At 52.3% G+C, this 11596-nt stretch overlaps 2 protein-coding genes across 2 annotated transcripts; one reads left to right on the forward strand and one right to left on the reverse strand.

Moving 5' to 3' along the window:
- Window positions 1–1369: 1369 nt before the first annotated feature.
- LOC34618428 (UPF0145 protein CPE0882) lies at window positions 1370–2094 on the reverse strand. The gene is made up of 2 exons (XM_026336150.1): window positions 1890–2094; window positions 1370–1653 (listed from the first exon to the last, which is right to left on the reverse strand). The coding sequence occupies exons 1-2, from the start codon at window positions 2092–2094 to the stop codon at window positions 1370–1372; spliced, it is 489 nt and encodes a 162-aa protein (XP_026191935.1).
- Window positions 2095–5302: 3208 nt separating this feature from the next.
- On the forward strand, window positions 5303–10397 carry LOC34618429. Its single transcript, XM_026336165.1, is given in 10 exon segments — window positions 5303–6011; window positions 6210–6239; window positions 6416–6542; window positions 6648–6949; window positions 7134–7840; window positions 7880–8758; window positions 8760–8786; window positions 8849–8889; window positions 8987–9329; window positions 9513–10397. Coding segments are annotated over 10 exon segments (4050 nt in total).
- The last annotated feature ends 1199 nt before the right edge of the window (window positions 10398–11596 follow it).

Genomic DNA, 11596 nt, shown 5'->3' on the forward strand with positions numbered 1-11596 from the left:
CAGGAGCTCGTGTGAAAGCATTTGTAATCAGTGCAAGGCCAACTTGTCTTGCTGGTGATTTCTGCCTGTTCCTAGGTGTTAACCGTAGCTAGCAATGGGAGCAGTACACGGTGCGTAGTTAAGTCATGTGACCTCCTTGCACTTCAAAAAAGAATACATCACAGGTCTGAGCTAATGTTTTAACTAGGAAGTCGCAATAAAAATTGTTTTCAATAGAGCAGCCTACCTAAAAACATTCTAAAGGAAGTACTTGGAACAATTTTAGCTTCTGGGACCCACATAGGCTGAAAATACGATTATGAACGATAGGATTGCTTTGCTGAGTTGGTCAGGGGCAAACTGAGGACTACATCGTACTTCACCGCCAGTAAGGTCCCCCACAAATGCACAATACGGTCTATTGCCAATGTCTATGCGTACCGATAATACTAATGGCGTCCTAGGTATTACCGCGCAGCATATTGCTTACGCCTTTGCTGATTTTGTTGATACAGTATATCCGCTTCTTATTTCACTTCGTGCTTGGAGGTGACCTATTAGCCGTTGCGTCGCCTCAAATATCAGGAGCAAAATTGAGCAGCTTTAGGAGAAATGTTTGGATCTAGATGTGCATCGCTAAGAAGGGCTTAAACTTTCTGTCAATGTAAGAGCTACTGCAGTGTCTTTTACCTTCTCTTAGGGATGCGCTTTGCGAAACATGAAATTGGTCCAAAGATTTCTTACGCGTAATGACGCGCTACACAGTTTCCACAAATATCGCATGTGGTTGCAATAGTCCTTTTGAGTACATAAGCAGTAAAGGACGAATTCAGCAGAGATGCGTACCTAACTACGTGCTCAACAAGTTATGATGCACTCTTGGGAAGCCCTGGTGAAGGAGTTCAGAGGCCATCCTCAGCACTGGAGTGATGAGGTTATTTGCAAATTCATATGTGGCACGAAGTGCACTTTGGTAGTCACATAAGGTCGGGATCACCAAATAAGGACCGACCACCCTCATACCGCGAATGTTTCCCCAACTGGGTGCGCAGGAAGTTGCGTGGCATATAGGATACTTGAAGAATGAGTGTTGGCTACCAAAATACAAAGTGCAGACTTAAACGCAATAAGCTATAGCATTCCTAAATACTGCCTTAAAATTCTTCACCCGCAGATAGTGTAGCCACCATGAGGTGCTTCAGACCTACCAGTCGAAAGGCCCATGGAGAGACGCCCAGGTGTCACACTAGTGAACACACTAAGCATCATACGGGGGTACGCTGGTTCGCAATATATGGTATCCGATAGTAAAAACTTCTCTCTAGGTTACAAGCGAGACACTGCAAAGAGAACATTACTGCAAACTACAGCGAATGTTCTCTATGATTCTTTAGTTGGAAGACGCAGCAGCTGACTTCGCTATCCTGACGGCTGTGCCATACGCCGTATATTCAACGTGCATTCGCTGCAAACCCGAGGTTACCAGTCGAACGCTCACGACTGCGTTAGCCCCAACGGCTGCTGCCGCTTCTGCAAGGCGCTGCAATGCAGAGGTTCGAGTTTCTTGTAGCAAGTCGTGCAGCAACTGTTGCTCACCGCCGAGCTGCTGTTGCAGTTGTTGGCGCCAGATCTCCAAGACGCTGCGTCCGCGCACTGCTGTGCCTTCCACCAACCCTGCAAGCCCCATATTCATCAATTCAGCGCATAGTATGTTAGCGCACTGGAATAACCTAAGACTGCTGCTCTATTGTGGGTGAGTTCCCCAGGGCAAAGGGGGCTGACTGCTGGAAAACTACACTGCCTGACACACTGCATTAGAGGGCTCAACGAGCAACATGCAATTACAGAATGCATGATGAAAATAATATCTCCTACTGCTCAGCACTGGCGTGAGACATATGGGCGTGTACCTTTAAATTGAACAATACCATGACCTGGTACTGCGGGGGATGTTGACATAAGAATTTCCATTCCGTCAACAAGGTAGCGCTTTGGTTCGGCATTCGACTTCTGGGTTTCTCTTTCCACGGTCCCTCTCGCTGCTGCCTCCGCGGCAGCTAGCCACTTGTTGCGAGATTCCCGACGCGTGATGCTGGAGGCTGAAAAGATTCTCATTCGGCTGCCACTGGCCAAGGGGACGGATGGCTCACCATGAGGCGCTACAAGGCCACTAGTGAACAGTGGCCCGCCCTGCAGGGGCCCCATAAACGTAGACGTGCGAACAAATTGGGTTAGTGACCCATGGCTCCACCTAAAGGAAGAAGTAGGGGAGCCAAACAGGGAGGACCCCGGAGTGCATGATACTGGAAGCTTGCGGAATCGACAAGAATGCGACATCAGCGCCACATACAATGGCTTTACATGCTGCATTTGTGAGCAGAGATCCTGAAACTGGCGCCCCCCGAAGTTGAAATGGACATCAACTCAGTAACAAGGCGCCGAGACTCATGGATAAGGAGCCGATTCAGTTTGCACTTCACTTTAAATCGCGCAGAACCTTCCAGAATTTGAGCTGAGATCAGGGTTAAAAGGTAGGAATGATGCTATTGTCACGGTTTTCAAACAAGGTTATGCGGGGCTTGCTTAACGCGGCAGAGCACTGTAGAGGTCGGGTCATACTGGGTGTCTGGTCTACCCCACAATCTCAAATATCCACAAGTTTTGGCTATCATATGAGGCTCAATCCCTGATTTACGGATATCGGCGCACATTATGCATCAATTTTTTGCGCCAAAGTGTCGTAGTGGTACGGCTCACACGTGATTCCTGTGCAGTTCACAAGGCCGGAAAAGGCTAAAATTGTTCATCTACTTTCTGCCTTTCAGCCCCTACATCATTCAGCCGATGCTAACTATGGGCAGTTTCCTACTTAGCCCTTGATAGTGGGCCCTCAACCGCGGTGCCCTGTCGGTGCGTGGGTCGGAAATGCTAGACCTTGCATCTTGCTTCAGAGAGAGACTCCGGGGCAAGGACGCTTTTATCTGCTTGAAATAATACTTACCTGGCATCTGACCATGCTTCTTTAGTTCGTCAACCATTTTGGCAGTGTCTCGCTGATCTCACTTGATCCTTCTGAGTGTTGCCGGTTCCTCCAATGCTCGCGTATGCCCAAAGGGGGCGTATCCTCATTGCACATGCATTCCACGCCTCGAAAAGATGTGCAGTAGCCCAAAATTTCTGCAGGATCTTTTGCTTCGCCCTGAATCGGAATAGCAGGTTACGGAACCTTCATGCTATCGCTAGAATACCACCGCTAAAAGAAATTGCACTCCGTACCGTCTTACACGAAGTTAAGGTGCCCATACATTGCATCTGCTGCTGACGAATATGACCTCTTTGCTATGTAGTGGGCTCCCCTATAGCTGTACATTACACTCCGGGACTTCATGGACTGGCCCACGAGCATGCCTTACCCCATCCTATTAGGAGACCACCACTAGGTAGAGGCTCACTGGCTGTATATTTTTGTGAATCCCACTGTAAGTAAGGAACCTTTGTGCCAAGAACTCACTGCTGGTTTACCATACAAAATTTTTGCCAATAAACTACTCGGAGGAATGAAGAATGGCTCTAACAGTTCTCGTCTTACACACTCGACAAGCACAGGGTAGTCAGTAGAAGTTCCCACATAGCTTGTAGGTCCTGGCTAAGGACGTGATAAATTCAAGCTCAGGCAAGTAAAAGTTAGCGAATATCAGAAAAAGGCATTTAGTGGGCCTATTTATGGGGATCAGAGTACTAGGTACTCAACCTAGAAGATTGACCAGCGCTTCGAAGTGCAACCTGTGTATTGAAGCCACTAAACATAGAGCAGAAAGCTTGAGGTGCAAGCCTTGAAAAGAAGTAAGAGACATAATTAGGGAAAGACCCTTTTTCTCAGGCCAGGTTTGGGAAGGTTTTGCCGTAAAGAATTTTCCTCAGGTCGTTCTCTCTCCGCCATCCATACTGTGTTTCAGGCACGGCATATGAGGGCAGAAGACGGTGCTGCTAAGCCACTTCTTGGCTTGAGAATCAGCATGGTTTCTGCCTTTACGCAAGCCCATAAATCTCCAGGAGGGTTTTCTGGTGGACATGATAACAAGACCAACTCTTCATATACCAAAAGTAGAGTGGTAGTTCACATTCGAATGGGCATGTCCAAATTTATTTGCACCACAGCAACAGCGAACGACTTAGTGTTTGCTTAGTACAGGGTTGACTGGCATGCGAACGCTTTCGGTCAGAAGCAAGATTTGGCTTCTGGGGAATTTCAACTTGTAAGCGTCTCGAGAACGACCAAGCAATCAAAGGGATCTCCTCATCCAGGGCGATCTAATGTTCGCCTTGCGTGCTAAGCAACAATCTCGGAAACCTGCGGCCTTTTGCTGCTGCGGAAATGCATCTGCATCAATGGAGGCTCATTCAGTTGTAGGGCAGGGGGACTCAAATTTTAGTCGGTGTGAAATCCCCTATGCCCACCACATCGAGGGGCTTTCAGCGCGACAAAGAAAGTCGCACGCATAGATGAATGAGTACTACAGAAGAAGATGGTGGCGCAGAGTCCTAAAATGCTAGACCAATAGAGGGGGTCTCTTCTTTGGTACAGCTGGTTTGCGCGAGTTCTTTGCCTCCGAAAGATGCCGCGATAGCAACAGTGAACAAGAGGAATGGCAGAAGGCCTACAATATGGCTCTTTATTTAAAATAACAATTTACATGGATTTTTGCATAGCGTTTTGGTAGCACCCGTGAGCGCCACTAAGATGCAAGACATGCGCGGCGGAGGTCACACAATCTAGGCGTTGGGCGACGCAAGACGATAGAAGAAGCTATTTCATATACTGGAAATATTTGGAATATGCTCGGATTCTTTTCACTACTCCAGAAAAAGGGAGTTTTCACAGTGGCGTTGTTTTGATTGTCGTAGCTTTGCAGGCCGTCCTCAAAAGCCGCAAGGGGAAACCGAGCAGGGTAAATGTACACCCTTAGCGACAGTCTGCATGTTTTGCCCTAAGTGATGCAGGACGAGGAATAAGACACCTCTGGCTTCAACTTGGCTGCTGTTTCTGACGCCCAGACGACATGCCGCAACGTGGGAACTCTTTCAATAGAATGATGCACTATGCTGTTTGATGTTAAGACTTGAGCCTCTGGAACTTAGTGCGCGGGCCTCATTATTTGTGGGTCTGAGATGAGCTTGACTAAAACGTTGGTGCTGCCATCCGCCCCGCAAGCGTCTTGGATTCACCGGAAAGTCTCCCCTGTCTGCGGCTCCTGTACCACAGCTGTGGCCAGAGGTAGCAACGCTCCAACAGCAGTCTGCGCAAAAGGGGGGGAACGGAAGCATGCTAGGCAATGGGACTTCTTTAGGACGTCAGCGCTCTGAAAGTTCAAGTGCTGGCAACGACAGCACCAGCAATAGCCGACCATGCATTAGCCACACTGGCACTCCTCCGAGCATGACGCGTCCTTCTGCCGGCAGCATCCCAAAAACCGGTGCGGATATCAGCAGCACTTGGAAGAATTCGCCTACCGGCAGCAGCGGGAGCAGGATCTCTCATCCCAGAAGTAGCTCTAGTCGCAATAAAAACGGCGCAGATGCTCGCCGTGGAAGCAGCAATAGGAGCACCGCATGTGGCGATGGGGGTAATGACGACACGTTCGTGAGTGAAGCCTTGCTACGAGAGATTGTTTTTGAGGATTATTCCCGTGCTTCTTCGTGGGAGCGCTTGCAGCATCAGCTGCTGTCTTCTGTTCGCTCCCTCAAGATTGCCGTTGCTCGCCACCGTTTCCTACGTCAAGTGGATGCCGCGAATGCAGAAGCAGCAGTGCCGCCTGTTGCCTCCGCCCCCCATCAACCTATGCGCGCAGGGGATGCGTTAATCAACAAAAGCGGCAGCTGGCACACCTGTGCGGAGATCCTCCCGCGGTGTGCTTGCGCATGTTCTTCCTTAGCTCAAGAGCAGCAGCAGAGCTCTTTGTCTATGCAGCTGTTCGCACCTCTGGTGCTTCAAACTCTGCTAATTAATCCACAGCACCAAACCCACCCCCTGGGCACATCCCAGCGGCTGCCGGGAGAGTTGCTGCGGCTCACATACACGTGTTCAGCGCCTCTGCCTGAAGTTCGCCGCTGCAGCTGTACTGTCAGCAGGCGTAGCGGCGATGTACAACACGCGCTTCAAGACACAGATCAGTTTTTTGAGGAGCATGGGTTCTTGAGCAGCAGCGCAATCTCTTCTCTGCTGCGTGGAGGCAGCGGGGGCCATCGCGAACTGCGCTGTGGCAGGTGTGCTGCATGCATACTGCAGTGGGAGAGGTTGATTCCCAGCCGCGCCACATTCTTGCAGCGAGACTTCGGAGGTGAGCGAGCAGACGCCAATCTCAGGAGGCAAACTTTGCACCCCGTGTCCAAACGGCAGAACTTTACGCTTCTAACGCGGTGCCTGTTGTGCTTTCAGTTTCGGAATATCTGAGCCTTGAAGCAGTTCAGCTACCACCCGGCAGTCGCCGAACAGGAGCGAAGAGCCAGCAGGCTGTGGCTACTACTAGCGCTGCAGACACCGCAGGGGCGCTACAAATTGCAAAGCATGCCGCGAGGACTGTGCTTGCGGCGCTCAGTCTCGCAATACGCACAGCTCAGCAGCACGAGCAGCACCAAACGCAGGGGCAACAGGAACAGCCGCCCAGCAGCCATCTCCTGATGAAGCTGCCACTCTTTGCCGTTCACTCACCGCAACATGAGGAGTGTATAGGCACCCATGTACTTTCCAGCCAAAAGGCCACCACCACCGCGTGTTGCTCAAGCTCACGTGCAGAAGAAACAGCAGATATTAGCGGAGCAGCACCATCTACGGAAGCGGCGGGGAACGCAGTGAGGACAGAGCGATGCGAAGGAAGCATTGCAGCCAAAGCCACTGATATTAGCCCCCTCCTTATAAGGGAGTATGCTTCCCATTGTCTGTCTTCCAGCTTTGCTTTCGGCGATTGGACCGGTGAGTCACTGTTTCCCATAAGGCCTCAATGTGCTGACTGACTGCTAGTCGCTAGAAAGCAAGTTGGACCGCGCTGTTTCCTGCCTCTACAGAAACTGCAGCACTTTCTGAGCTCGTGCGCGCTGCGCAGAATTTCTGCATTTAATCCTCCCGCATTTAAGCGTGAACTTGGAGTGTTGTCAAGAAGCAAACCCACACCAGGGGCACCCAACAATCTGCGCGCTGCAACGCCTCGCGGTTACCGCCCAATACACGTATTTCCTTCCTCGACAGTGGCAGCACACTTCGTGGCGTAAACTTCAAAACTGCACGTCCGCGGCAGCGGTAAAAGCCCCGCATGAAGCGTGGTGGCTGCAAAGTGCGCCCGGTAACGCTTACGGGGATAGCGAAGGGACCAACAGCAGAAAAAGTGCCAGCCTCATCGATGCTTGGCGCGAGATAGGAGTAGGGGCAGCCACGCCACCTGAGGATACTGAAGGCAGCACGACTCCGACGGCAGACATGTTGCTGCAGCTGCTACTGCAACAGCCCTGTCCGTTTCAGGACTTGCATGTGATTTGGTGCTCGCCGCTGCAGACACTAAAAGACTTCTGCGGAAGCAGTTGCAGCAGCAGCAGCAGCAGCAAGCCGGCCGCTGCCGCATTGGATTGCCGGCTCAGACTGACGGTGCATTCTTCATTGCTACACATGCACAATAAGCTTCTGCGGATCCACGAAAACTCGAAGAAGCATTCGCAAGAGTACAATATTCTCGCAAATGTTTTTCAGTCGCTGAAGTTTCTACAGGGGGATCCTCTGGGCGACCACTGTAGAGCTACAAGACGTATTTACAACCTGAGCATGCTACTGCTCGCCTGCAGCAGCAGTACCAGTAATAGCAGTACCAGTAATAGCAGCAATAGTGCTAGCAGTACTAGTGCTAGCAGCGTCTATAAGGCCGTCTCCCAGCAGCCACTACTTTCTGTGCGTCCCAAAATCCTGCGCCGTATTGAAAGCAGCATTCGGCAGCCAGATATGTCGATCTGCCGGAGGCGCGGCTCTGCTGTCAGCAGACGCAGCAGGCACAGCCACGACAGCCGCAGCAGCGGAAGCAGTAGCGATGCGAGCGATGCAAGCGGCGTGGAGGCAGCGTGTGTCGTAGAGGCAAGCCTGCAGCAGCTATTCAGGCCTATGAGGCGACAGCAGCAGTTGCTAATTCATGAGCAGCAAGTCAAGCGGCTATTGCTGATCGGAAGAAGCTCCCGCGGCGTTAAGTGCAGCTGCTGCTCCAGTGCATGCAGCTGCTGCGGCGTTGACGGGGCGTTTGGCATTCTCTGGGGAAGCAGCAGTAGCGGCAGCTACTTTTCTGAACTGGCACTCATGGCTGGGGAGTGGCAAGGACTCCAGCAGTTACAGCGCTTCTGGCATAGGCTGGTCATGCAGCTTCGCGACATGTGGGAGAAGGGACGGCTGCTGCCGCGTATCGTTGCAGGCCTTACAGCAGCAACGGTGGCAACATGCCAAGCGGAAGCCACGCAAGGCACAACCGAGGAGGGACAGAAGTGGAGCGCCTTCGCTGCAGCGAGAGGCATATCTTGCTGCCCAGATGGACCCTGTGCACTGCCCGACTTGTGCTGTACTCCCCTGCAACAGCTGTTCCAACAGCTGAACTGCGCGATACAACAGCGCCGCTTGCAGTGCCTCCTGCATCAGCTGCCGCAGGAGCAGCCGCAGCAGCCTTTTGAATCCCTGCGCTTCGTGCTGCCTTCTCCCGAGGATCTCGCTGGCTTCCACGAACCCATCCTGCCGGTGCTCCCCCCCATCACCGAGGCAAGCCAAGTTGATGTGCAGTACTTTAGCCCAATATATATATATATATATCTGTGAAGCAGTTTTCCCTATGTGTATGTGCCAGATCAGATGCCCCCCAGGACACCCCTGCCTGCCCCTGCACAGTCCGAGTAAGGTGACTCCTTGTTGACGCTTTGTTCACGTGCCAGGCTTGTTGACGGTGCAGGAAACCCTTGACATGCATGCGACCATCCTACGGGAACGCAGAAATCTTGGAGGCAGCCCGCAGAATCCCCTCGGGGCGGCCTGCCCGTCAGTGGCGCAGTCTTCGACCAGCGCAAGTGTATGCACACCCGATTTCAATCCTGCATGGTGGCAGCACTGCTTCACCGGCCTGCCGCAGAGCGCAGAGCAACTGGTGCTTCAAGGGGAATATCTGCTGCGCCAGCGGGAGGCAACACGATCGGCTGCGGCTGCAGCGTTGGCTGGCGCGACACACCCCCTCGGTGCAATGCAAAGGGCGGCTATGGCCGCAGCTCATCTAGTGACGACTGAAGGGCCGCCAGACTCGCAAAGAACTGATCCAAAAAGGATGCATTTGGAGGCAGAGGCTGCCCAGCAGCAGCCCCTCTTTAACTACCTGGTCAGCCTTCTTCGCCGTGCAGGCGATCCTGCTCGGCTACGTCACTCTGACATCAACAACTAAACAGCTGACGCCATGCTTTCTCTTGAAGCTCCTGAGAAATTTGCATTTGTACTACTTAATTCTGCTCTGCAATGCTTCCTGCCGCAGGTTGAGGGGGAGATGGCTTTACATGGACTCGAATCTCTCACAGCCCCTGATCTGTTGGGACACCTTTTGCGGATTCTCGTGGCCTCCCTGTCTGAACAGTGTCGGCTTGCCTGCGCATGCGTTCTGGCCGCTGCTCCAAGCTGCGACGGGGGCATCAGACGTTGCCTATACACTCCCGGAGTTGCTGCTGTATGTTTTGAGCGCAGTGGCCGCGGTGTCCATGCCACGAACAGCACCAGCACCAGCTGCAGAGGAGCTCTGTTTCCTTGTCACATTCCTGCTCTGCAAGCTGCTGTAGACGACCTGCAGCGGCACGCAATCGCGCATGCGGCAACGATCCCCGCGGCCGCTTTTAAGGACGGATCCTCGTGGATACCGTCTGTGGCGTTGCTTGCAGCATGTCTGAGATGTGAGTACATGTTCTCTGCTGCTGCTGGCCTCTGCCAGGTGTTTGGCACCGATCCAGCGGCTCTACCCATAGTACGCCGAGCCCTACAGCTACTTCTCCAGCAACTGCAGCAACAGGAACACGCTGCAGCAAGAGGCACCATCGAGCAGCGTACTACAGGCCTTGAGGGCTGGCAGGCAGGAGAGTGTCCAGATGCAGAGTGCGACATATTAGTGCCTATACTGTCTTGCAGTGAGAAGCGCGCGTTGCAACACGTGTTGCATCGATGCAGTGGCGACCTGGACTGTGACTCGGCCATGGGAACTTCTGATGATCCATGGGATGTGCGCCTCCCATGGCCTCCGTTTGCTGAGGAATACATTTTCCTCTCCCAACCTGCCGAAACAGGCGCTCACGAGCATAGAGGGCGCTTCTATTGCAGAAAACAGCACGGCGACAGGGCTTTCGCAGTAGCCATAGAACGATCCTTTCGGTAGCTCAATCAATGAGTAATTGCAACACTGCCGTCCTGCCGTTGAATCCTAGGTACTGCACACATGTGAATAGAGAAGTGAGCTAATCTCAGCACCGGAGCTTTTGCGTATTCGAAACAAAGTGCATAAATACTACCGGAGAGCGCACTGCGCGAATATATGTGTAACGACGCAGCCGTATCGGATGTACGCGTCGTCATCTACGTGCTCCTGCAGCTCAGGAGGCAAAAAGGAATGCCGGAAAAGCAGATCCAAAAGGCTAAGTAAACCATTGGACGACGGTTTGGCGACATTGAGTTGGCCCCTCAATTAACACACTTTTTACAACTGCGGAGCGCAATTATCAAAACTTGTTAGATATGAGCCTGCAGGCAACCAGGCACCGCCGAAACCCCTTTCATTCTCTCTACGTCCCTGCACTATTGGAGAGCCGTGCGAGACGGACGTTTTCCTGAATTTTTTTCTGTGAAGGGAGTTCCGGGTTCAGGGGGCAAGTCGCACACACAGTAGGTCCGCATATTAATAGGAAGATGAGGCAGAGTAGTCATGGGGGTTCTTGTGGGTGCATGCAATGTATGCAGGCTATGCCAGTCTCGTTAATACGTGGAGGGAGGCATTGACTGGAAAGTGATCCCTAGGAGCAGCAAGGTGCTTTGCTTGTTATAGCCTCCAGATTCCATGGAGTGACAGCTGGCCTCGACGCACGTGTACGCAGCAATAGACCCCAGCGAACAGCCATGCTTGCAGCTCCGGGAAAAGGGGTTTGCTTTACATGCAATCTGTGAAACAGGGTTCCCCAAAAGCCGAAAGTCTTCCACTTGAGGCACGACTTTGCGCCCTTGAGGCACGTTGAGAAAAATTGTAGAATGGTGCACTGAGGCTGAGGCTGCAGGCGCTCTAAGGGGTTGCAAGGGGTCTCTTGACAGGGCCTTGCTGACGTGCTCATAAGCGATATCGGTTAGCATCCCGAAAGAGCAAATTGTAGCAGTGCATACTGACACTAATAGCAGAGTCCACTTGTATATCCTTATTTGCTGCAGTAGCGGATAAATACGTGCACAAACGCTGTCCGAGCCCAACTACTAGAGGGCCGGGGCCAGAAGTTTTCTGCCTTTTGTGGCTTGAATCGCGATGTAGCGCTGCGATGGCATGCCTTGCAGATAGGTTTCCTCGCGACCTAGAACGGAAATTGCAAAATGGAT

This window comes from Cyclospora cayetanensis, unplaced genomic scaffold (assembly GCF_002999335.1).
Source record: "Cyclospora cayetanensis isolate NF1_C8 unplaced genomic scaffold, CcayRef3 CcayRef3_contig_95, whole genome shotgun sequence".
In the NCBI taxonomy this organism is placed as follows: domain Eukaryota; phylum Apicomplexa; class Conoidasida; order Eucoccidiorida; family Eimeriidae; genus Cyclospora; species Cyclospora cayetanensis.

Bases quoted from the DNA above. Each gene is read 5' to 3' on its own strand.
- LOC34618428 (XM_026336150.1), bottom strand. From the start codon at position 2,094: ATGAGAATCTTTTCAGCCTCCAGCATCACGCGTCGGGAATCTCGCAAC. The intron at 1,654-1,889 runs GTACACGCCCAT...TGGGGCTTGCAG, and splicing joins TGGTATTGTTCAATTTAAAG to GGTTGGTGGAAGGCACAGCA.